At 50.7% G+C, this 26774-nt stretch overlaps 2 protein-coding genes across 2 annotated transcripts; both read right to left on the bottom strand.

Annotated features, from left to right (window-relative positions):
- Positions 1–2405: 2405 nt before the first annotated feature.
- Positions 2406–7328, bottom strand: LOC124706139. The gene is made up of 2 exons (XM_047237798.1): positions 7228–7328; positions 2406–2906 (listed from the first exon to the last, which is right to left on the bottom strand). Exons 1-2 carry the CDS (start codon positions 7319–7321, stop codon positions 2656–2658), a joined length of 345 nt encoding a protein of 114 aa, XP_047093754.1. The 5' UTR covers positions 7322–7328; the 3' UTR covers positions 2406–2655.
- Positions 7329–8250: 922 nt separating this feature from the next.
- On the bottom strand, positions 8251–10588 carry LOC124705673. Its single transcript, XM_047237376.1, has 2 exons — positions 10060–10588; positions 8251–8317 (listed from the first exon to the last, which is right to left on the bottom strand). The coding sequence occupies exon 1, from the start codon at positions 10576–10578 to the stop codon at positions 10081–10083; it is 498 nt and encodes a 165-aa protein (XP_047093332.1). The 5' UTR covers positions 10579–10588; the 3' UTR covers positions 8251–8317; positions 10060–10080.
- Between the last annotated feature and the right edge of the window lie 16186 nt (positions 10589–26774).

Below are 26774 nucleotides of genomic sequence, written 5' to 3'. Positions count from 1 at the left end.
CCAACAAAGATACAAAAAATCATATTTTTTCAGATGACGGAGGAAACCAAAAGGGGAGGCCGAGATGGGCCAGGGGGGCTCCAAACCACCCCTAGGCGTGGGCCCACCTCAGGCCGCGCCTAGGCATGGTGTGGCCGCCCTGGCCCACCTTTGATGACACCCCCTCGCGTATATCAACCCCTCGGGAAACCTAAGATCGGGGGTACGACGAAAGAAATATTCTGCCGCCGCTACGGGGCGGAGAACCAGAGAGAGAGAAAAGCTCTCCGGCAGGCTGAAATCTGTCGGGGAATTTCCTTCCCGGAGAGGGGAGATCGTCGCTATCGCCACCACCATCAAGCTGGACTTCATCGGGATCATCATCACCATCATCTTCACCACCAGTACCATCATCACCGCCGTCTCCACGCCATCCCGCTGTAACATCTTGGGTTTAATACTTGTCTAGTTCATAGGGGAAAGTTTCCCGATGTTGATTACTTGTTGTAGTTGATGCTATTGGGTGAAATCATTGAATTAAGTTTATGTCCAGATTGTTATTTATCATCATATCCCCTCTGATCATGATCCATATGATGTCTCGTGAGTACTTCGTTTAGTTCTTGAGGACATGGAAAAGTCATGCTGTTAGTAGTGAAACTGTGTTGAGTAATATAGAATGATTTGATATTTATGATGTGGTGTTATTCTTCTAGTGGTATCATGTGGACGACGACTACATGATACTTCACCTTTATGGGCCTAGGGGAATGCATTCTGTATTTGGCTACTAATTGTGGGGTTGCGGGAGGACATAAACCCAAACTCCCGTTAGGAAACCGGTGCACAAGGGAGTGTAGGATCTCAAAGTTTAAGGCTGTGGTTAGATTTATCTTATTTACTTTTTTGTAGTTGCGGATGCTTGCAAGAGGTATAATCACAAGTATGCATTAGTCCAACTACGGAGTAGTGCATTAGCATAGGTTCACCCACACAACACTTACCAAACAACTGAATATTATTCAACTATTTGAAGCGAAAGCACTTGACGTGATTCCCGTGTGTCCTCAGGAACGTTTGTTCATCATAAGTAAAACAATCGGCTTGTCCTTTTTTTTTGCGAAAACCGGCTTGTCCTTTGCTCTAAAAAAGGACTAGGCCACTCGCTGCAATTATTACTACTGCATTATATTTACTCGTACTTTATTTATCCACAATATCAAATACCCCTGCAAACATGTTCGCTAGTGTTTACAGTGAATCCTCGATCAAAACTGCTCATCAACACCTTCTGCTTCTCGTTGGGTTCGACACTCTTATTTATCGAAAGTACTATGATATCCCCCTATACTTGTGGGTCATCACGCTGTGGCGGCCGTGGCTGCCTCCTCGTCGTAGTCGTCGGAGACGAGCGCCTCCAGCTTGACAGTGGCGGGAGACGCCATGTCCTCCATCTCCTCGTCCTCGTCGTCCTCCTCGTTGTCTTCCTCCTCGTCCTCCCCCTCGTTGTTTGGGGCAATGGCGCGGGCTGTGGAGTGAGATTGGCCGACGGAGATGAAGCACAAGATCACCACATCACCCGCATCCACCACACCCTAAGTGTATGCCTCGCCTCCGCCTTCGGTGACGCCGCATCTAGGCTCATCGTTCTTATCTTCGGTGAAGTCTATGTGATGCTTATATTTGTCCGGATTTTTTTTTTTGGTTACGGTACGCCCAGGCTTCGACAAATTTCTAGGTCTGCCACTGTCGGTAGCAATCCATCACGAGTCCATCAGAAACATTGCCTGCTTAGCTCGTACGTGAGCGTCTCGGCGTCGGCGAGGTCTTCGTCTGGGAAGTAATCGAGTCCTCGTCTGTACGGCGCGCGCGCAAGCGAACAGAGAGACCGCTACCACTGGAGGCCTAGAGCAAGCGCCGGAGAAAGATTAGCGACGAGTCGACTGCTCGATGGCATTTATCATTCGGTGGATATACGGAGTAGGAGTAGATCATTTGCCATGCATATATATATGTAAAGCTAGTTTTCGAAGTAATGAACTATATATCATCAAAGATACTACCAGATGGATAGAGTACAATGTTCTTGTGAGATACTACCAGATGAATAACTTGACGTGTTAATCACCTGAAAGCCTTGTGAGATACTACCAGATCAATAACTTGATGTGTTAATCACCTGAAAGCCTTGTCAGATAGAGTACACATATTCTGACCAAGTATATTTGTAAAGACAGTAAAGCTGTACATTGATATCCAAACTCTGCAATTTAACAAATTCTATACTGAAGGAAGTTTCTCAACAAATTATATTCAAAATTTGAATCTTCGAACTTGAATAAAGTGCATAATTTTGCATTGCAATCCTTGGGAACGATTGTCACGTCATCTACATGCTTTCGTTCTACTCCATGCTTCCCTAGCAAGCCGAGTAGAATAGCACGAATTCCACACTATTAAATTACAAATATATTAAAATGTTGCAATCCTTGTTACAGATGAAAATAATCAAATGATACATCGACAATAAAGATGAAGCACACCGGCAGAGTGGAGTTCCACACTAATTAGATCATACAATACAACAGAAACAAATGTTTCAAGTAGATCCATAGGAAGAAAACAGGCAAGAACGCGCGCAAGAAGAGACAGAAAAGCGAGCTGCTTGAATTGAAATTAGACACTTCCTTGAGATGGTTGGCTTGGCATGGTACTGTTCCTATCTTCCTCCCTGTTAATCTTGTGGATGCCAGCATGAGTAAGGAGGGCCCAGACATGCGTCAGAAGCTCCCCTCCGTTGGCGAGACCTTCCATGTGTGCCTTAACGTTATCCGATGGCGCGACGTACAGAATCTTCTCTGTCCAGAAATCTGCCAGAACCTTCCACTGATCAACAATGCCATCGAGCTGCTTTCCAAGCTTCACGCCTGGGTGATTTACACAAAAATAACCCAAAAGTGGAAGAAAAGCACAGACTGACCCTCCGGCGAAACTATTTCACCAATCTAACCCTTTTGTGTGGCGCCCCTCCCACGGGCGCCACACATGCCCATGTGGCTCCCCTCCGCCGGCGCCACACACCCGGCCGACGTGGCCCCCTCGCCGCCGAGCCGGTGCGCCCGTCCCGACGTGGCAGACATGTGTGGCGCCCTCCCAACGGCGCCACACATGCACTTGTAATCCCCAAAACATACCGTGAGACAATTCCTCCGGGACTTAGCCGTTTTGCGAGGCTCGATGTGTGGCGCCGATGACACGGGCGCCACACTAGCCCGTGTGGCGCCGATGCCACGGGCGCCACACATAGAGCCTCGCGAAACGGCTAAGTCCCGAGGATTTGTCCCACAGTATGTTTTGGACCCAATGGTTCATATAAGTTGGCATGTGTGGCGCCGATGCCACGGGCGCCACACTAGCACTTGTGGCGCCGGCGGGAAGGGCGCCACACATGGACTTGTGTTGAAAACATGAAAAATCCTACCAAACTCCAACAATTACGAGTACAATATTGGACACAACAAGTAGAAATTTCATGACATACACATATAACACTTCATAGGTCACATTGTAGCACGTAGATTCAAACAACAAGTAGCATTGCAGACCATGGTTCGAAATGACATAGGGTTCACAAATCGATACTTATGAAGATATAGTTCACAACAACACGGAGCACATCCTAGTGTCGTCCTCGACGTGTCGTCCTCACGGGCTGCTTCCGGACGGCCATCCTCTTCGTCCGCTGCCTTGGCTGCTCCTGCTGCTGCTCCTGCTGCTGCTCCTCCTCCTCCTCCTCCTCCTCCTCCTCCTCCTCCTCTGAAGAGAACGGCTCGTCGTTCCTCATCCTCGACATAGCTGATCTCCGCGGCGGCCCGTCATCCTCCTCAGTGACAACCTTCTTTCCTCGGTTGACATAATCTTCCGGAGTGTACCGGTTTGGAGCCTTGCCCCTTGGCTTCAATCGGTAAGCTGACCGTTGCTTGGAGGTACGCTTCGGAAGTACGCCTTGACTCGAATTAGGTCGTCCTCGGGAGGAATCTGCACAAACATGAACACATGAGATTACAAAAGTTGAAATTAGTAAGAACATGTTTCACAGCAACAAAATAGTCCATACATGTTCTTCGGAAGAGGAGGATGTAGGGATTTCGCCTTCGCGGCAACCTAGCAAGTTCGCTAACCGCCGCATCTTTCGTGCGGTGTTCCGCGTCATGGAACTCACGGTTACAAAGCCACCGGAACATAATTGCGTACATTCAAAGTTGGTGATCATACCTTAACGAAATTCCGCAACGGTCCGACGGGCTTTTCATCCGTGTGGCTCTGCTCCCACACAACCTCGCACTCCTCAGCCTGTTTTCTGGATCTCCTCCCGCTGTGACAAACATAGCATACACAATTTAAGCGAGCACATGGCAATCTAGATGATGTACTAGTTAGTGAGAGAATCCATTACCACGAAGTTCAGCTCGGAAGCAATAGAAGTCGATCTCCCTCTGCGAGCAAAAGTGTCGTCGCTGGCTTTGCCCAACCTCATCGAACCGGATGGGGTCGTCCAAGATCTCTTCACGATACGCGCGCTTCACTAACTCGATACGCGTGTTCCGATGGAACCACTCGAGGTAGTTGTTGAAAGCGGTGAAGTCGTGAGGCACAATCTGCTCGGGGCCAGCATTCAGTGCCGCTTCCAAGCGGTGTTGGAACGGCTGTGATGTGGCCGCTATGATGGACTGGCCAATTTGTGATCTTCCTCTGCCGCTGCCTATCAAGCCTGCAAGAATCAACAAGTTAGTTTGTACCTCTTCTATCAAGAATCTTCCATCGCATGATTCCGAAGTTTACCCGTGAAGCGCCTTGTCCGTGTCTTGCCACATTGGTGGGCACTCCCGATACAGCCCAAAGCTTGTCTCATCACTCTTTGCGGCTGGTGGTGTTCAACAAGCCACATGCATATGAGTGGGCAGCGCATACGCCGAAGCTGCGCCTCCTCCGTGCACTTGGGGTTTAGGTCGGTCATCGCCGCGCCAATACGGTAGTAGCTACCATATGGCTCCCATTCCACACGCAGCATACAATTATTTAGTAGATGCCGAGTAGAATCAATCAAAACTAGGATTGCAACTCCGCGGTGATCGGTTACCCGCTCGGCGGTAAGAGTGTCCAACTCCGCGGTGTACTGCACCGTACATGATCATTGGATCGCTCGTCATCTCCGAGACATTGTCCCAAAGGTATGCCCAAGTGGGCTCCCGATCAGGAAAGTGAGGGAAATGAGGCCATGGCGTCTCGTTGAGTACCACCGGGACGCCCAGCCGATAGGCGGTCCCGGCTCCATACGGAAAGTAGGAGCATGCATCCACCAATACCGCCGCTACCCGTCTTGCTCCCGATCCTGCGACAAGCTTCGTCCAACTGCATACATAAGATATTTGGTTACTACTTTGTGTAGCGCACTACTATAGGAAAATAGTACATAGAACAAATCATCACCTGCCGGTAGAGGTAGGCAAGTGCCGCTGTTCCCCAACTCCACCGGGCGTCCAACACCGTAAGCGCCTTCAGCCAACACCAATGGGCCAGCTTACCCCCACCGTCGGGAAAGAGAGTCCCGGAAATCATGTACCATAAGTACACGCGGGCGTACGTCCTCCGAGTGTCCTCGTCGGCCTCTATGGGGCATTCACGCAAAGTTAGTTCTGATCCAAGTGAAAGACGCGCCGGCGGGAACTCTCTCCTTTGGATTTTACGGCGGCGGAGGAGCCTCGCCAATAAGATCCTCCATCTGTCCGCGCCACCCATCGGAAGCTGTGTTCATACACGGTGGCTCGCCCGAATAGGTAGTGCAAGGATCATGGAAACATCCTGCGAGTAGGGGCCATCTCGCCGGCCCTCAAGTGGAAGGTGTGAGTCTCCGGCCTCCACCGGTCGACAAGGGCGGTGAGTGCCGAAGGGTTCATGTGTGGCCCCCACGGCTTACAAGGGATATGAACGGCATAAGACCGGTAGGCCGGATGAACTCCGTGTACCTCTCGTCATAAGGTATATCCGGTGTGCCATGGTAACGAATCTTCAAAGGGTGAAGATCCGTTCCCCTCTCCGTCATATGAACAGCCCGGTGCTCCCTGTCGTACTCTTCATCCGGAAGCCACACCATCCTACATGTATGAGCAACACATACAACATATTATGAGCCATTCATACCAAATATGAGCAACACATACATGAGAATATATCCAAATAAGCCATCACACATACATTCCTAACAAATATGAGTTATTCCATCAAGAATACATGAGAATATATCTAACTTTCGAATCACATATACATCACACATACATGAGAGTTCATATCCAAATACATCACACATATGAATTTCGTAAGACATACCATTCCTAGGCACATAATAGACATATGTAAGACAATAGAATGCATTTGCTAAGCTCCAATTTTGCCTTTCACCACATACATACATAAGGATTTCAACACATACATGTAAAATTTCATTCAACACATCTAGGGTTCCTACATATCTAGGGTTCCTACATATCTAGGGTTCCTACACATACACATTCAACACATACATAGCCATTTCAAATCTAGTTTCCATGTCTAGGGTTCATGTGCAAATCTAGCAAGATCTATGAAATTAGTGGATGAATGTGAGGGATTCGAAGGGGAATACCTTGAGGAATGGAGGAGGAAGGACTTGGCCGGCCGGATCTGACGATTGCTTGGTCGATTTGGTGGGGGGGCGAAGGGGACTCGGGCGGCGGCGGCGGTTTCTCGGGAGGAACAGAGAGAAGAGAAGAAGCCGGCTGCGTCGGGCTGGGCGCGGGCGCGGGCGCCACACTTAAGTGGATGTGTGGCGCCCGTGGCATCGGCGCCACACATGCTAGTGTGGCGCCCGTGGCGTCGGCGCCACACATCGAGCCTCGCAAAACGGCTAAGTCCCAGACGTTCGGAGCCCCCGGATGTTTTCGACCGAAAACATGATATAAGTTGGCATGTGTGGCGCCGTTGGGAGGGCGCCACACATGCTGCCACGTCGGACGGGCGCACCGGCTCGGCGGCGAGGGGGCCACGTCGGCTGGGTGTGTGGCGCCGGCAGGAGGGAGCCACATGGGCATGTGTGGCGCCCGTGGGAGGGGCGCCACACAAAAGGGTTAGATTGGTGAAATAGTTTCGCCGGAGGGTCAGTCTGTGCTTTTCTTCCACTTTTGGGTTATTTTTGTGTAAATCGCCTCACGCCTGTCATGAGGATGCTCCCGTCATCCTCTGGATCTTGTGAACCATGTCGTCGGGATCTTGAAACTTTGGATACATCTTCTTTTACATCACACATCACAGACTTTGTATCTCCAAAGTACCCAGGAAGCAATTCTGGGGCAGAGTCCATCAGGTACGCGCAGTACCTTGATAGACATACCACAACTTGCCTGTGGAGCTCTGTTGCTTCTTCGTTTTCAGATTTGGCATTCACGTGCTCAGTCGCGATGTGCCAGACTAACATGATCTCTGCCTGAGCTTGACCTTGCAATGCCCAAGAAAACTCGGCAAACACACCATTCCTCCTTAGTGACCCTTCTCCATTAGTTGGTAGACCATCACACGATCTTAGAGAACTAACAATAGCCAGCTTCACAGCTTGCAGGTCGCTCTCAGCAGCCATATGGGCAGCATTGGGGTTTGAAAATACCGAATACTGGTCAATTGTATTCTTCCAGTGCCTGAATATCGTAAATCTGCTAAGATATCCCATAAGCTTCTCAAAGAAAGCATTGCCTTGATACCACGATCCTGTAACATACCTACATGCAACCGACACCTTGCACCAATCTGATGAAGGCGCTAGCACTGGCTATCTCTTTCCTGACTCTCGCGCGAACGGTGGTAGAAGAAAGAGAAAGGGACAAGAATGTTTCAGGCGCTCGTACGCCGCTGCTCTAACAGCTTTTTTTCTGATAATGCGAGCTCCAACTCGGTGTAGAACAATGGAGTACAGGGGTGAGGTTTTATAGCCGCGCGGGCTCGTACACACGATGCCACGGCTGCGCTCACGACGCGCACGGACGCGCTCGACGCTCCCAACTCCCAGGATCCGCATGCGCCGGCTCGCGCCCACGACGCGCACGTACGCGATCAACGCGGCCAGCTCGCCATGCCTGGACCTGGTCCGCCCCCTGCTCAACGATCGCACACACACACCTACGAGCCAGACACCCTAAACACACGCACATACTCACGCACTCACGCACGCCTACGTGCCCTGCCCGCCATTGACTTCGACCTGGTGCACAGACACCGGTCACCGCCACGCCGGACATGGCTTATTGCTAACATTCACGGCAAAGTCATTTCTAACGGAGCCGGTTCCTACCGGACTCCTTTCCACCAATCAGTTTGTGCCACCTCCTTAGGTATATCAAATGTATTTCTCAAAGAAACTATGTATCTTGATTAACTGCAGATATGGACCCCACCCACGTGGTTGTGTCTGCTCAAAGAAGCTATTTCCAATACAATTTTGAAATCATGAATATAATTATTCATTTAAACATATATATAGAAGAAGTTCAGTTCGTTTTGTTCACACATATTTCACACAAAAAATAATAGTAATCTTTCCAGAAATTTGGAAGTTCGTAATATTTCAAGTATAGGTTCAGTAATATTTGGGAATCAAAGAGATATGGCTTATATCTCTTATATTACTGGAAAAGGGATCATACCATACTAGTATTTTGTGAGCTCCTCAAATCAAACAAAAGGATATTTTAAGTATGGGTTCAGTAATATCTTGATATCAAATAAATATGACTAGTATTATGTACATTCACTGAAAAAGATTTAGATTGTATAGTTCTTCAATAACATTTAAAATATCACATCTCGATTTGAAAATAATTTCACAAATATTCAACTAAAATATCTTGGACACTTGCACAATTTCCTAGTTTTCATGGAAATTATATTTATCATTCACACATATTCTATTTATCTTTTTGTATGTTTTCAAATTAGATTTAGTTTGATTTTGATTTTTTTTAAATATGTTTGTGAGCTAATTCCAATAAAACCAAGAAGATATGTTTCAAGTAATGGATTCAGTAACATTTTTGAAGCAAAGATATATGATATATATTACATACACTACTGAAAACTAGGTCATACCAAATAAGAGCCAATTACGTTTCAGAAACGAAATTTCTATCACAGATGCATGTATTATATCATGGGTTAACCTCCATCAAAATGATTTATCAATATGGGATTTCTTTCTTTTGGATTTTGACAAGGATTTCTCAATCGGGGCATTACAAAATAGTATCAGAAATAAATTCTAGAATAGGGAATTGGATGTAGTAGTAGATTGGACACGAAATTTCAGAGTAAAATGCACATCGAACCACCAAAAGCAGGCACAACAGAAATCCATGCGCAGGCTCGCAGTAAACCACAAATCCATGTGCAAGGAAAAAATTACACGCAAGGGAAAATAAAAGGATGAGAGGGCTCAGACAACAAACAAGCAAGACAAGTAGATCTCGGCTGCCCCCGCAAAAAAAAAAAAGTAGATCTCGGCTGAGAGGGAGAGAACTCCATGTATCAGGTCTTGGACGGCGGACCTAGCCTGGATCCGAGCCACCGCGTCCGTTTTGGACTCGCAGCCTCGCCGGAGTTCTGGTCGCTGGCCTGCCCTCGCCGCCGTCCAGGATGCCCTCCCGCCCGTCGCCACCTCCGTCGCAGCGCCGCAGTTGCCTCTTGGCCGGAACGGCGGCGAGGCCGCCGAAACTCGAGCACTTCGTTCACCGGCCAAGCCGCTGCAGGGCCGCCGCTTTTCTAGATCGGGATGCAGGGAGAAGAGATAAATGAGGGAGAGAGAGAGCACGGACGGGTGGCCTGTGTGTTGAAGGAAGCGCCACGGACGAGTACGTGGACGACAAACGTAGATGTTTCCATCAGTCAATATGAATAAAGAACTGCATATACCTTTAAAGTTTGCCCGAATCTCCAGGCAGAATCGCAAGGTGAATTTAACACCGGTAGGAACCGGTTCCGCCAGAAAATCCGCGTTCTAACATTCACCCCCTAAGCCATGACCTAGAGCAGACATGGGTGATCGTCGACGTTGCAGAGCAGCGCCTCCTCCTGGTTCTCCTCCTCCTGCTTCTTCTTCGGCTTCCTGCAGTCGCGAGCGAAGTGCCCACGGATGCCGCAGTTGTGGCACTTGCCGCGCCTGCCGTTGTTGTCGCCGCCGCTGTCGTCGTAGCCGCCGCCACGTGTACGACGCCTCTGCTCCCATTGCGCCGCCGGGAGTAGCAGCTGGTCCCCATGACGCTCTCCGCCAACAGCAGCCTTGCGCCGCTCCGTCCGCTCCTGGAACGCCTTGAGACGCCCGAGCACGTCATCGAAGCAGATGGTCTCGACGTCGCAGAACTGCTCGATGCCGGCCACCGCGGCGAACAGCTGTTCCGGGACGGTGTCGAGCAGCTTCTTCACCATCTGGGCGTCGCTCAGCGTCCCGCCGAGGCTTGCAAACTTGGCGGCCATGCAGCCGATCTTGCCGGCGTAGACGTCCAGCTCCTCGCCGTCCGCCATGATCAGCCGGTCGAACTCGCCACGGAGCGTCGACAGCCGAGCTGCCTTGACGCGATCCACGCCGACGAACCGCGCCTTGAGGCACTCCCAGATCGCTGCCGCCATCTTCTTCGACGACACCTGCAGGAGAATGTCCTCCGAGAGCGCGTCGAACAGGTACGCCCTCGCCCTCTTGTTCTTCTCCGGATCGACCGTCGCCGTCGGGTCCGCCGGAACCACGGCCTCCCAGACGCCCTGCACGTCGAGGTTCGCCTCGACCTTGATCGCCCAGACGGTGTAGTTGTCGAGGGTGAGCATCGGACAGAAGAGCGGCATCGCGCTCCCTCCGGCGCCACCACCATGCGGAACCAACGCCATGCCGTGGCTCTGATACCACTTGAAGGCGCTAGCACTGGCTAGCTCTTTCCCTGACTCTCGGGCGAACGGTGGTAGAAGAAAGAGAAAGGGACAAGAATGTTTCAGGCGCTCGTACGCCGCTGCTCTAACAGCTTTTTTTCTGATAATGCGAGCTCCAACTCGGTGTAGAACAATGGAGTACAGGGGTGAGGTTTTATAGCCGCGCGGGCTCGTACACACGATGCCACGGCTGCGCTCACGACGCGCACGGACGCGCTCGACGCTCCCAACTCCCGGGATCCGCATGCGCCGGCTCGCGCCCACGACGCGCACGTACGCGATCAACGCGGCCAGCTCGCCATGCCCGGACCTGGTCCGCCCCCTGCTCAACGATCGCACACACACACCTACGAGCCAGACACCCTAAACACACGCACATACTCACGCACTCACGCACGCCTACGTGCCCTGCCCGCCATTGACTTCGACCTGGTGCACAGACACCGGTCACCGCCACGCCGGACATGGCTTATTGCTAACATCTGAGGCCATATAAAATGTAGCTTGCAGTAGTTCTATGAGCAGGACTGTGACCAAAACAAGGACAGTGATGATAGCGTCAGCCCTTCTGCTGTGAACTTCAATGATAGCAGTGGGTGTCTTGACAGATAGTGAGTTTAGCCACACAAAATTTGCAACTACGAGAATGAGCATAATCCGCAACACGAAGAGAATGAAGAATCCTGTCTCCAGTTCAAATATGATAGCATGCTTGGTAAAGAAGTAGTCATGGCAGAACCCCAACTCCACCTCAACAATCATGAAAGCTGTCTCATAGTCATCATCTGTACCATGCAGCAATCCCTTGAAGACAAAATCACGGGTTTCATCAAGGTGTTCCTCGGCGCATGCCATCCCATAGTAGCTGTCAGCTAATATGCTTGTTGTATTACCAGGGGGTCAAAGGCCACAATATATAGTACATGTACAGGTGCACATATGCAGAAAGCCCCCTAACATATGGGGAAACTACAATAGACAAATATATACATCTAACACCCCCCCCCCTCAAACTCATGGTGGATCCACAACACTGAGTTTGGAGAGTAAAAAATCATGCTTGCGCTCGAGTCCAGTGCCTTCGTAAAGAAATCCACTAACCGCAAATCCGAAGGCACATAATGAACCGCAATAACATCATCCCGTACCGTGCACGTGTGTAAAAAGCATCAACACCGATATGCTTGGTCAGCTCATGCTTGACCGGATCACGTGCAATACCGATAGCACCTGTACTGTCGGACAAAAGTGGAGTGGGTGTCGTAACGAGACCCCAAAATCTGCAAGCAACCACCGTAACCAAGTCACCTCAGCAATCAACAAAGCCATAGCCCGCAACTCAGCCTCAACACTCGAACGGGAAAGCTGCGACTCGTTTCTTCGTCTTCCAAGCAACAAGCGAACCACCAAGAAACACACGATAAGCGAAAGCGAACGACGATCCGTAGGATGACTCGCCCACGTAGCATCCGAATAGCACCTGGAGCCGGAGAGAGCCGGAACCGGGAAAGAAAAGGCGACGAGTGATCGTGCCACGAAGATAACGAAGAACACGGAGGACATGACTATAGTGAACAGTGGTGGGAGCTGAGACAAGCCGACTCGGAATATGAACAGGATAAGAAATATCGGGACGAGTGACGAGCAAGATAAACAAGACTCCCAACAAGATGGCGATAACGGGTGGGATCGGGAAGAGGATCACCATCGGTAGGGACGAAGCTTAACATTAAGCTCCATAGGAGTATCGATCGTGCACTCGTCCCCAAGAGCAAGCACGAGCAAGAAGATCCCGAATGTACTTTTCCCGAGAGATAGAAAAGCCATCGGAAGTGGAGGAAACCTCAATGCCAAGAAAATAGCGAAGAGGACCAAGATCAGTCATAAGAAACCGATCGCGAAGATGAGCCTTGACGAAGGCAATATACTCGGGATCATCACCGGTAATGATCATATCATCAACATAGAGAAGAAGAAGAGTACGTCCACGAGGAGAAGTGTGAACGAAAAGGGCGGGATCATGAAGACTAGGAGAGAAACCAGCAGCGGTCACCACGGAGGCGAAGCGCTCAAACCGGGCACGAGGGGCCTGTTTGAGACCATATAGAGAACGCCGAAGACGACAAACCATCCCATCGGGAACAGAATACCCGGGAGGAGGCTGCATGTAAACCTCCTCACTCAACTCGCCATTAAGAAAAGCATTCGAACATCAAGCCGGGAGACGGACCAACGGCGAACGGAAGCAACGGCAAGAAGGGTACGCACGGTAGTCATATGAGCCACGGGGGTAAAAGTCTCATCATAGTCACGGCCGTGCTCCCTGCCGAAAGCCACGAGCCACAAGACACGCTTTATAGCGCTCAAGAGATCCATCGGAGCGAGTCTTAATTTTATAGACCCACTTACACGTGATAGGACGAACACCGAGAAGGGGAGAAACAAGATCCCAAGTGCCAGTGCGCTCAAGCGCAGCGATCTCCTCAGCCATGGCAAGCTGCCATTCAGGATGACGCTCGGCATCCCGATAAGAAGTCGGCTCGGAAACGACAGAAAGACCATACTGACTTGGAGAGTAACGAGCTGGAGCACGACGCTGACGAACAGGCCGTGAAGGGGGGAGGTCATCAGCAGAAGACAACTCATCAGAAGAAGAGGAAGAAGGGACAACATCAGAAGGATCCGAAACCGGAGAACGAGGAGTACTAGGTGGACTAGACGGAGGAGAGGATGGCGCCGAAGGGGCGCATCGAGGACTAGGAGGGGAGGAGATGGGATAGCAGGGGGTGCATCCGGAAAAAGAAGAAAAGAGATATCATCCACCGGGTAAGTACCCGAGGTGGGACGAGGATAGAAGGGACGCGTCTCATCAAACGTGACATCACGAGAGATGCGCAGCCGGCGACCAACGGGGTCCCAACAGCGATAACCCTTATGCTCATCACTGTATCCGAGAAAAACACACTCAATCGACTGAGCGGTCAGCTTGGTGCGATCGCGGGGAGGGAGAAGAACATAGCAAACGCAACCAAATAAACGAAGTGTCGAGTAACTGCGAGAGCAACCGGAAAGACGCTCGAGAGGAATGCCACCTTGAAGGGCAGCAGAAGGCTGAATGTTAATGAGGTAAGTCGACGTAGCGACGGCCTCAGCCCGTAAATGCGGCGGAAGAGAGGAAGCAATCATCATAACACGGGTAGTCTCAAGAATATGACGATGCTTACGCTCGGCGACACCGGCTTGAGCATGGGCGCCGGGACACGAGAACTGGGCAAGAGTGCCCTCGCTCAGCAAGAACACCACGAAGGTGCTCTGGGAGATATACTCGCCGCGGAGTCGGCACGAAACACACGAATAGGCGTGGAATACCGAGTACGAACCAAGGCTGCAAAACGCCGATAAATAGAAAGCACCTCACTCGCGAGAGTGCATAAGAAACAACCAGGTGTATCGCGAAAAATCATCAATAAACAAAATATAGTATCGATGACCCCCTTTCGAAGGAAAGGGAGCCGGACCCCAAACATCCGAATGAACTAAATCAAAAGGTCGCCGAGATACGGACGTACTAGTAGGATAGGGAAGCTGAATCTGTTTGCCTAGCCTACAACCCCGACACGAATGCAAAGACACATCTCTCGAGACGGACCCCGGAAGACCACGACGAACTAATGACGATAAACGGGAGCCACGGAGGTGACCCAGCCGATGATGCCACCGCTGAAAAGATCAAGTGACGAAGCGAGCAACCGCGGAGAACGCGCAGGAAGTGGCGGTAAAAGGAACGCGAAGCCGGTCTAACTCCCGAGCCCCGGGGACTCAAGGCTGCGAGGGCCAGCTCCAACCAGGGCTCGTGTACGGCGGTCCCGAACAGCACAAGAATCGGCGTCAAGAATGACGCGACAACCGGAATCGATGAAGCCGACTAGCGGAAAACGAGGTTCATCTTAAGACTAGGAACATGAGAAACATCGGGAACACGAAAAGAGGTAGTAGAAAGGGTGCCTCGGCCGGAAACGAGGAGAGAAGTACCATCGGCCGTGATAACACGAACGGGAGAAACAAGAGAGCGAAGAGCGAGAAAGAATAGAAGACGCAGAGGTCATATGAAAAGAAGCTCCAAAATCCAGATACCACGGGGATGACGTACCTGACTGTGTGGAAGGTGGTGGTCGCGCGGTGCCAGAAGAGCCAGGCACAGAACCAGCAGTACCCGTCGAGGAAGAGCCTGTACCAGCGAGTAGACCACGAAGACCACGGATAATGTCCTGATCAGAGAGCGCAACAGCAGAAGATCCTGAAGAACCAACCTGACGACGAGTAAGATGCGGCGGGCGTAAGCTGGGATCCCTATGCCGGCATGTAGAGATAGTGTGGCCGGGCCTACCACGGTAGGTGCAAGGAGGTGATGTCGAACCACGAGGCTCGCCGGGGCCGACGCCGACCCCGGAATGGAGGAGTAGGAAGTATCGGGCTGTGCCGGAGGCCGCAACGAAGCCGGCGGCGTAGGAGGTCCACGAGCGAGACGGCACGGAAGGGCCATGAGCAGCAAGAACGAGAGGGAACCTCAAGAAGACCAAGCACCACGAAGACGAGTCTCCTCGGCACGAAGCTCGGCAAGGACCTCGGAGAGCGGAACACGACCACGGGCAAGCAGCCGGGCCCGGCGCGGCTCAAACTCCTTACGGAGCCGCGACAAGAACTCAAAAACGCGCCTGAAACTCCGGATCTGCGCGCACGGTCGAACGAGCGGGGACGAGTGGCACACACGGTACATGCGGAGAGAATCAAGCCGACGCCAAATAGCGGCACTCGAGTGTAGAACTCATCAATAGTAGAATCACCCTGCTGAAGGGCATGCTCCGGCGGACCACGGACGGGTAGAGAGCATCCCCGGACGGCCGATAGCGCCGACGAAGAAAAGCCCACCGAGCGGCGGCGGTGGGAAGACCCATAAACTCAGCGAGCATGCCGAGGCGGAACACCGGAGGTGAGAACGACGAGCAGCACGCACATCCTCATCTATCCACCGAGTGTACTCGGTCGGATCCAGCCGGTAAGTCGCAACGGCGATAGAGTGGTCCCGGACCTTCCGGTCATAATCAGCCAAAGCGATGTCATCGGCACTCTTGGCTGCATCCTTATCCGCCTGAGTAGCATCAGGGGCAAGGGCAACAGGTGGCGGTGCAACAGGCACCGTAGGAGCAACGGGGCGCGGCGGACAGGAGACCTCGACAGAAAGCACACCCCAAAGACGAAGACCGCGCATGTGGACACGCATAAAGGCAGCGAAATCAGGGTAATTCGCGCCATCGAAGATCACCGGGCAGCGAGGGATCGCAACATAGCCCGAAGAAGACATAGCACTTTTTTTTTTTTTTTGCTCTTTTTTTTTTTGCTCTTTTTTTTTGCTTTTTTTTTTTCAGATCGAAGGCAAACTAGACGAGATCAGAAGAAACGGGACGAGCGGAAGATGCTGGGCCGATCAGAAGAAACGGGACGAGCGCAGGGAAATCTCGATCTCTAGCGTGGAGAATCAGCCGGCGGCAGGGGAATCGAGCCGGCGGCAGGGAAATCGATCCCGCGCGTGGGGAATCGGCCGGCGGCAGGGGAATCGAGCCCGCTCGTGCGGAATCGAGCCGGCGGCAGGGGAATCGCCCGCGCGTGGGGAATCGGCCGGCGGCAGGCACAGGGGAATCAGCGCGGGGCGGGCAGCACGGGAATCGGCGCGGGGCGAAATCGGCCTTCCAGCGGACGGGCGGGCGGCAGGATCGATCTCCAGGCACCGAGCGGAAGAGGAGGTCCACGTCGGGGCTCTGGGCGTCGGGCCAAGATAAGCCAAGAGGACAAGGAGATCCGGCGCGGGCCGGCACCGAGAAGCGGAGAGACGACGGACAAGCAACGTCGGGAAAAATTAGAGAACCGATTTCGGCTCTGATACCATGTCAGCTAATATGCTTGTTGTATTACCAGGGGGCCAAAGGCCACAATATATAGTACATGTACAGGTGCACATATGCAGAAAGCCCCCTAACATATGGGGAAACTACAATAGACAAATATATACATCTAACAGTAGCGACGCTTCAATAGCTGATACATGGCGTATGCCAGGCACACATCCTTGAGTCCTATGCAGCAGTGATCAGTAGTACTACCTGACCTGAGGAGGAGCCTGCCTTCACACTGCCAGATCTGGTCGATGGTGATAACATTGGCTTCTGTACAAATTCTAAAGTGAACCGGGTACTTGTAGCCTCTCATGCTCACAGGATCGAACCCATCATCATTAGCTGGTAGGTTGTTCATGAACTTGGCAACTCTTCTGATGCAGAAATAGCCACGCTCAACCATCAGGCACGCAAGCTCTCTTCCCATGAATGCCGTAATCACAACAGCGAGAGTTAGAGATGAGACCGCAACTGCAGGATTCTTGACAACCTTAAAGTATGTCGACGGTGCAAACATTTTGAAGGCAAAGTACAGATACTCCTTGGCGTTCAGGCTAGTGGGATACAGTAGCCAGCAGATCATTGCAGAGTAGATGGTATACTGGTAGTAGTTAAAGAAGCTCCGAATCCACTGCTTGTTGTCGCCAAGCTCGTAGACCTTGACAGCGTTGGTGCACCCAGCGGCCAGTAGCAACGAGACAGCCCAGACCGGGTACATGACGTTCTTCACTGGAGATGACTGCATCAGGCCCAGGGTGTAGGCGATAGCTGGGAACGACAGAGTGTACGTCGCCCATGTACCGGCTTGGACCCAGACGCTGCTCGTCTGCCGTCTGTACGAACCAAGGATGAGCTGCAGGAGCAGCAGTGCCATGACCCCCGACGTGAAAGCTTCCGCCAGGACGACGGTCCGTCGCGGGTTGTTCAGCAAGGGGGACAGAGCCTCCAGCGCAGCTGTCATGTTGATGGACTGATCTTGCCGCTGCAGCTGCCGCTCCATGGTGGCCATCACTCAAACACCTGATCTGCGCAGCTCACTTCTGAAGCCGCAAGCTTCTACTTAAATTCTTCCTTGACAACTGATTGATTGCAAATTGTTTGCTGTCTTCAGGCAGAAGGTCTGATGTGTGTGTAGTGTGGTTTGTGGAAGCGCTAGCTGCTTCCTTCTTCGGTAACAAAGATGGGCAACTGGATCTGAGAACTAAAGTGTTGTGAACGATTTTTTTTTTTTTTTTTTTTTTTTTAGAGCAACCGGCAGGAGCACTGCCTTTTCATTAAGTAAGAGGGAACAACAAGGTCCAAACTGTACAAAGAGAGGGCATTTTTAGATTAAGGTGGTAAAATGCCCAGAACCCACCATGAAGGACGAGCTACCAAAAAAGAGAACTAATCCGGATCGGCCCGGCCATCCCGGGCCGAAGCCATTTATAGCACGATCCCTTTGGAGGATATCCTCGTTTGCTATGCTTGCGACCTCAAGGTAGGTAAGACGTTGTCCAGTGAAAATGCGCCGGTTTCGTTCCTTCCAAGCGTTCCAGAGCACATATAGGAACCGGCCGCTGATGCGCTTCTTTTCTTTCTGTGGCTTTTCTTTTATCATATCGTTCCACCAGTCAGATATGGATTGGAAATCAAGGCGTCGGTCATCAGAGGAGTCGCCATCCCAAGATTTGACAAGGTTCCAGACAGCCGCCGTGAACGGGCAGTTTCTGCAAAGGTGGTCAGCTGTCTCAGGCTCGGCCGAGGCACAATGGGCATCGAGGGTCGTGAGGCCATCCTCGGATGGCAAGCATATCGGCGGTAAGGAGCTTTCCATGAAGGGCTAGCCAGCCAAACAACTTGCATTTGGGCTCGGCGTGTGCCGACCAAATCTTCATGGCATCGAAGCGGGCATGGGAGCCAAGGAATTGTGCCTCGTAGGCGGAGCTAGCGGTGTAGGTTGAATCGGCATTAAGCATCCAGACGATGGTGTCCGGCAACTCGGGGGCAAGGTTGATGGAGTGAACGGCCTCCCAAACGTCGATATATTCTTTGTGAACGAATATTTGATACTGTATATCTTTGTGAATGGGACGAAAATAAGGAAAGAACAAATACTATATTCTTTCCTTCTGAGAATTAAAGTGTTAGGAATGAAGATGTTCCGAGCAATGCTGGCATGAAGCACAAGCTTCTCCTCCTTGGGCATGAAAGTAAACATGACCTGTAAAAAGTGAGTGCTGGGGGAGGAGAGAGGGTCAGGGATGTCTCTAAAGTAACCTCGTGCCAAATCAACAACAAATTCTAGCGACACGGCTTTGGCGGGTCCAACTGGTTCAGTGCTTTTGTGAATATTGTGGGTGTGCTGGTTGGTTGATTGATATAGATGATTTGAGTGTACACTGGAACATTTAGTTTTTGATATACCCTTTTCATCACTAAATCTGTAGTCATATAAAATTGTTCCTTATAAATCCATAGTTCTATGATAGTAAAGGGAAGGCGGCGTTTTGGCCCCTCCAGGCATATGACCCTGTTGCAAACAGTAAAATATTAAAAAATGTTGCAAAATTTAAAATAAAAATGAAGTTATACATATTATATGTTCAAGTGTTTTGCATGCATGCAAAGTTTCATACAGAAACAATATATTGTGGCATAGGCAAAAATCATAAAAATCAGTGCTCTAAAAGCGATTTGTGGAGCACCAAATTTCTTTGTTGCACACGCCACAAAAAAATTGTCCTTTTCCCATGAAGTGTCAAAAATTTCAGATTTTTTGCATTAGGAACATCATTTTTTTCACCGGGAGCATAAGCTAAGATGATTCAAAGATAAGTACCCTGGACAAACTGCTTGGAGAATTCTTTTGATGTGATGTACGTGAAATTACAAATAGGCAAGAACTGTTGTGAGTAGAAATGTAAGTTTCCTAGCATAGTATATCAGTTGAAGTCCAGGAATAGCAACAAATCAGTTTGTTTGCATGAGGTAATAGTGTAAAGGCATAGTGACAAATTATGGAATATGCAGAGATATGTTTCTTCAAACATACAAGATGTCATTTACTTGACTCTCTCCTCAAGATCTACATGAGCAAGCCCTCAGTTGTTAAGTCTCATCTGTGTAATGAGGAATTTAAAGTACACAAAAAGCTGAATATGACACCTTTAAGTTATGATATACGATCAATGAAAGAATAAAGACATTATATGCAGTGACCAGTGAGGATACAGAAAAGCCTGACCAGTGAGGATAGAGACACAAGCTTGTAAGACCATGTAAACAATGGTGCATGTACATATTGAGTGATGGAACACTCTGCTGGCTAAAAGTGACTCCAGAAGGGACATTATTCTGTTTGTTTATTCACAGAAACAAAATTGTTGTAAAGCTGAGTCTTGTTTAAAATCTAAAAAACTTAACTGGGTCATATGATAGTAGGAGCAGACAAGATATAAAACTTTCGATGCGCTACTACTTGACATCCTCAAAACATTTACCACACAATGCAATTATAAGTGAGATTTATGCTTTAATGTGAAGATAGGATTGTGCTATACAGTAGTAATAAAGGTAGAAACGTGATTTTCTTTTGCTCACTGACAGTACCGTGGAAATATAAGTAACAATATTAATTGCCAGGATAAGCAAAAGACCAGAATATTAGGTATCTAGCCACCAAGCAAGAAATTAGCAGGAGCAACCAGTAGGTATGGTCTAAACATCAAAGGTATATGTCTTAGTATATAATTTATAAAACATATGCAACCATGTGAACCGTTTGCTGGCCCGAAATAAATTTTGAGCACACAAAAAAATACTGCATGATTAGAACGCTCATAGGAATTCTTCATCTTTCTTTGCAGCAATGTGAGCATCATCTATGTTATAAATGATGACACAAGATGTTCAGATGTACATCTGAACATTATCTTTGCAGCAATGATATGCAAATTGGGCATATGAAACTGTCTATATGCAAATTGGGCATAAGCAGTTTAGTAAAGAGAAAAATGACATGTATTGCAGATGAGCTTGTTTACAGCACGACGAAGATAGCAGTTATGAAGGAAAAAAAGCTCTTGAAAAATAATAACACTTGAAACAGATTGTTTTGCCGTGCGGCCTACAACATGTGATGAGCTCTAGTGGATTAAAAGGAGGTAAAACAGCTAAACCAAATTTTATATGTACATTAGCTCGTATAAGGTTATGCTTGGTTCATGGGCTAGGATTTGGGGGATGACGGCACATCCCCAACCACCTGGTTAGGGATAGCCAGTTGCCCGGTCTATCTGTTTGGTTGGGTGAGATGAGAGGTGGTTATGAATAGCAATTTTCGTGTTTGGTTTAAAGGATGAAGAGTGGATAGGTTTTTGTGGTGACATCTTTAATTGAGGTGGTGAGAATGAGATTACCCTCTAATCAGTCCTAGCTCCTGGTAGATGCTCATTCCTCTAGGAAAAAGCTCATTGTTGCTGCCGCGTGCTCAGCTGACAACCTTAGAGCATCTCCAGGCGCGTCCCCAAAGCGTCCCCCAAACCGCGCCGGATTGAGTGTTTGGGGGACGTGTTTTGTTCGTGCCGCGTTTGGGGGACGTCGCTCCCCAGTCGCGTCCCCCAAACAAAATTTCGGAAATTTTAAACTTAACGAGATTCGATTAGATTCGTCCAAACTTACATAGATTCGAACGAAATTTGACTAAATTTAAACTAAACCTAATCTAGAAGTACTTGCGGCGGCCGGAGGTATCGTAGTACTGGTGGAAGTTGTACATGTCGTCGGTGATGACCTCCTGCTTGACGCGCTCGTCGACGGGCTCGTCCATCACCAAGCCGCTTGGTCCTGCCTCGTCGTCGTCGGTAAGGTCCACCAGCGACTTGCCGGAGTCGCGGATGGACATGGCGATCGCCGCATCGAGGTCGCCCCTCCAGGCGTCCTTGTCGTTCATGGACGCCAAGAACGCCGCCCGCAGCCCTGGGCAGTCCTCGGGGTCGTCGCTGCTGGCGATGAGCCGCTGCTGCCGCTCATACTCCGCCAGCAGCGCCGCCTGCGACGTTTCCTCCGGCTCCTCCTTCACCTCCAGCTTCGGGATGAGGAGGGCGCCGCCGCGCCTCCCTTGCTGCCGCCGGCTGCCGCTGCCGCTACCGCCACGCCTCGTGTTGACGGGCGTCGCCGGCTCCTCCTTCACCTCCCGTTGGGGGACGGTGTAGGGCGCCGACCGGTATGACGAGGATGGCGTCGATCGCGCCGGTCCTGAGGAAGAAGAGTGCGAGGAGGACGAGTACGTCGTCCTCCTCGACTGCCATTGAGGAGACGGCGGCGGTGACGACGGCATCTCCAACCTTGGAGCGCCGTTGCGGATGCCGCGGATGACGTTCTCGAGGGCGCGGCCGTCCTTGTTCCAGCTGTTGGGGCCGCCGACGAGCCCGTCGGTGCTGTACATCTCGATGTCGTACTTCGCCTTGAAGTACGTCGTCCACCAGGCGTCGTTGTTGTCGACCGCCCACGTCGGATCCAACCGCTCCTCGGCGGTGAGTTGAGCCCGCCGGGCCTTGATGGCGTCCCTCCATTGATCCGTGTCCGGCTTCGGCGGCGGCAGGACGCCCATGCCGTTCACGGCCATCTTCCAGCCGCCGCTGCTTGGCAGCCGCATGTCCGGCGGGACTGGATACCGGGCGTGGTACAGCTCCCACGCCTCCGGCACGGTGAGGCTGCCGCGGCCGAAGCCGTTCGCCGCGGCGATCTTGCAGGAGAACGAGCTCGACATTTTTGGAGCGGCGAGGAGAAGATCTGGGAGGGGGGAGGCGGTGGCGACGAGAAGGTTTGTGAGCGGTGAGAACTGCAGGGCGTCTTAAAACAGCGGCGGCAACGGGTGGTTGCACGCAATAACGTCGGCGCGGATGGCCACGCGGCCATGCACGACGAGACGCGTCCCTGCGTCGCCTGGGAAAACAGGGACGCCATTAACGTCGCTTGACCAAAGGTAGGCGACGGGATTTTAGCCTTCCGAGCCACTGACGCGTCGGGCCCGCGTCGGTTCGCCTCGCTTTTCCTTGTGTCCGGCGTGCCCGGACCGTCCCCTGTGGGACGGGGACGGGCTCGGGGCGCCGGACACCGTATCGGGGCGCGCCGGACAAAAATAGGCTTTGGGGAACGCGGCTGGAACACATTTTTTGTCCGGCGCGCCCCAAATTGCTTTGGGGGACGCGACTGGAGATGCGCATACACAAGGCACTATACACAAACCCTATCAAATATTGAAATATCACCAAGCAGCCCAATTGCATAACCAATCCTTGCACTAGCTCGGTGAACGGCCGCTTTGCCTACCTACATGCTCTACTGAACTAGCATCATCTTGGCGCTAGCTCGGTGATAGCAACAATCAATTCAGTTTTTTTTTTTGATCCTGGCTACGGCGGGCTTGCGCCAGCCTGAACAACTTTATAAATAAACCCAAGAGTACACGGAATCATTACAGTGGAGGGGGGTGGGGAGAGGAGAGGAGAGGGGAGGGGGGCATATTGACCTCGGGGGGGGTCATAGCCATTACACCAATTATTTAAAGCAGAAGAGGAGGAGGGGGTAGTACAACGGTGAGCCCAAAGCCTAATGTCTTCAATGCATCTGCGGGAGACAAATGCAAGGTCTTCATCAACGCCGTTGAAAGTCCGAGCGTTACGGCGTTTCCAGACGTTCCATAGAATGGCCGTAGTGATTTTATGTTGACAGAAATAAGATCCTTACTGCACTTCCAGAGATATGAACTGAAGTTAATCAATCGTCAATGAAAATAGGCATTAGCAAGAAGTGCACCAGGTAAGAAAAATCGACTGCAGGACTGCACATAATCCTGACGAACCTGCATCGTGAAATCAAAATAATCAGAGAAAGATAGAGAAAGGAAGGCAGAAGAAGGACGTGAGGGGACAGGTGCCGCCGGCCGGAGACCTCAAGCGGCAACGGCCGGTGCATGTGGACGCCGTTCCGCGCAGCCTCGCCCCCATAGCCACACGAGAGGATATAGGGGAAATGGTTCAATTTGGTCCGGCTGCTTTCGTTCCCTTCAGCCGCCGTCCTGGTCGCACTACCTCCGGCCACTGGTAAGCCCCGATCTGACGACGCTGCCACGCCCGGAGAGAATGCAGACAGGGGAAGGAGAGCTAGCTAGGGACGCCAGCCAAAAGCGGTTGCCCTCATCCGGCGTAGTTTGCTCAACCAACCTGGTTGCGCTCATCCCTCTCATCCACCAAACCAAACGAATGACATCCACCGGTAGGTGGTTTTTTCTTCGGAAAGGGGAGATACTGTTGAACTAATAGGCTAAATGTTTGGTTCATATTGTACTTTAAATGTTTTAGTAAATTTCAAAGCCTACATAGGCTAAATTGGTGACTGTTGAGGATGACTTCCGGTAGGGCAAAGCAAAGGAATTCACGGATCAGACAGAATACACAATAGATCAAAAGATATAGAAGAAAAGGTTAAGTGCGTTTTTGTTCTCATGTCTCGCAAAAGTCTAACTTTGATCTCTCAACTCTATTTTAATCTAAATCTCCCCTCAAACTATTAATTAAGCCTAATTTTAATCTCTGGTACCGGTTTGTATCGCAAGTAGGCGTTGGCTTTGAACATCCAACTCAAGGATACTACCATCATTCAACTCCTAGGAAAGTGCATTCTGCACGATGATGCTCGGACTAAGCCATCTTATCCCCCGTGAAATGGCTATTGTTGGGACGAAACTTTTCCAAGTACCATACCTTGATTCATATATGTAAGCTCATGCACGCTTAATTTCGTCGTCTCGCATTATGACCAATTTGAAAGGACTGAACAAGCAATCGCCGTGCACATGGTCATCTTGGTTGTTGTCACACAACACCGTGACAGTTAGGCAGCAACGGTGGTGAAACTTTGGGAACCATTCTGGGAAGGGCACATGGTTCCGTCGGCCACTAGGGGGGGCCATACAAGAATGTCATCCCATGTCCTACTGATGAGCAAAACGAGGCCATGGTGGCAGCTAGGGGAGGCCCGGTAGTGGTCGCAGCACTGAGGCATGGAGAAGCGTGCTGCCGAGATGCGGTCAGGTGGGTCTAGACCAGAGACAAATGACAAATCAACAATGTGTAAGACAAAAAAAAAAAAAGCTGAGGAGCGGGGGCTTGCGGTGGTGGGCTCGGAATATGTGGAGACATTGAGGATCGGAGATGATCCGTCGCCAATGGGCACAAACTATAGGGAGGCGCGGGGAAGAGATGACGGCCGTGGAGGAAGGCGCAAGAGGATCTCACGGAGGAGGTCGTCCACCTCGAATGGGGTCTCCCGTGGCGGCATGTTTTCCCATCTGATGGAGAGGCGATTTTGTTGTTATATATACACCCTAAAGAGCCGTCGGGCACGAGTATTTTATGGAGCCGGACTCCACACCAAACTTGGTACAACTTGGAGACGGAAACTAAGCCCTGCCGACTGAGACGTGTAAACACCACTAATTTGGGATTGTTGATCTGTTTTTTTAATACTAAAGTCTCTAGTCGAACTTGTGAATCGGTGATGCAGTAATGCTTTTGCCTCCGTTTAAAAAAATACGCTGGTACCGTGACTTGAAAAAAAAAAAGGCAGATGGATATCGTGACGTTATGCAATAAATCACTATGGCGGCCCCTAAAATATGGAGAAGTAGAAAAGAGATCTAGAATACAGGTGTGTATACAACTGCATTGCAATCGAAACCGATGTGACTTGGAATCATCAGACTTGTAACGCGAATCGTATTCTACTTCTCTGTTATAGAACGAGATTTCCAATAATGCCGACTTCCATGTTGGACAAAACCGACAAACTAAGCCTCCACGTGATACGACTATGCGTGTGGCAGCCGACTCTCTCCCGCCCAGTGAATCCAATAGGACACCTAATCGAACCTGCCAACCGATGCAAAATCGGTTAATTAATTTGTTTTTTTCTTCTTCTACAAAAGGTCTCCAACCATGGAGTTCCGTTTTTGAAGCAAGAGCAAACTGAACGATCTAAGTCAGCTCCGTCAGTCGACCATGGATGACGGTGGTGGATCCCCCTGCTGGGCCTCTCTCCCGCCGGAGCTCGTCCGCCACGTCGCCGACTGCTTTCTGGCCACCAACGACGTCGACTACTACATGGGTTTTCGCGCTGTTTGCCGCGACTGGCGCCACGCAACCGACGACCCGACCAAAACCTGGGACGTGCGCTTTCGGCCCAGCCGATGGAGCTTCTTCCGCACGGACAGCGACAACGCCATCTATCTCTTCATCAACACGGTCACCGGACGCTTCCACTACAAGGACATACTACCACTCCTCAACAAGTACCGTGTAGCTGCAGTAGCCGAAGGTGGCTTCTTTGTCCTGGCAGACAAGCTCATCGCTGCCGACGTGTATGTTCTCAACCCCTTAACTGGCCACCTGGCTTGTTTCATATTGGCCGTGTCCACAGCTTTCGTTTTCGGAGTTACTGCGGCTGTCTTCGGCTCGCCGCCCACCCTCGTATTATTTGACATAGAAAATAATAGGCTACACAGAGCTGACCTCGGCGGTGAGCACACCTATGTTCGCTACCATAAGTGGGTCCATTGTAATCTTGTCCGCCATGCAATTCACAATGGCGTCTACAACTTAGTGGGGCGTCCCTTCTTCGATGATCCGCTCAAGGTATTTTCTTCCGATCAGATGGATATGGTCTCTTGTGGCCGTGCCTTCCTAGTCAAGTCTGACGGAAAAGTGTTGATGATCGTTAAACAAGAAGACGGCATGGAGGTTTTCAAGGTCCAAGCTGGTAGGGATGTGTGGGAGCCCGTGAGGAGCATCGGCGACGACTGCGCAA

The sequence above is a fragment of the Lolium rigidum genome, chromosome 4 (assembly GCF_022539505.1).
Source record: "Lolium rigidum isolate FL_2022 chromosome 4, APGP_CSIRO_Lrig_0.1, whole genome shotgun sequence".
Lineage (NCBI taxonomy): Eukaryota > Viridiplantae > Streptophyta > Magnoliopsida > Poales > Poaceae > Lolium > Lolium rigidum.
The sequence above is the reverse complement of the archived record's forward strand: the minus strand, read 5'-3'. Positions and strand labels throughout refer to the sequence as shown.

Bases quoted from the DNA above. Each gene is read 5' to 3' on its own strand.
- LOC124706139 (XM_047237798.1), bottom strand. From the start codon at position 7,321: ATGTGTGATGTAAAAGAAGATGTATCCAAAGTTTCAAGATCCCGACGA. The intron at 2,907-7,227 runs GCGTGAGGCGAT...TAAATCACCCAG, and splicing joins CGGGAGCATCCTCATGACAG to GCGTGAAGCTTGGAAAGCAG.
- LOC124705673 (XM_047237376.1), bottom strand. From the start codon at position 10,578: ATGGCGGACGGCGAGGAGCTGGACGTCTACGCCGGCAAGATCGGCTGC.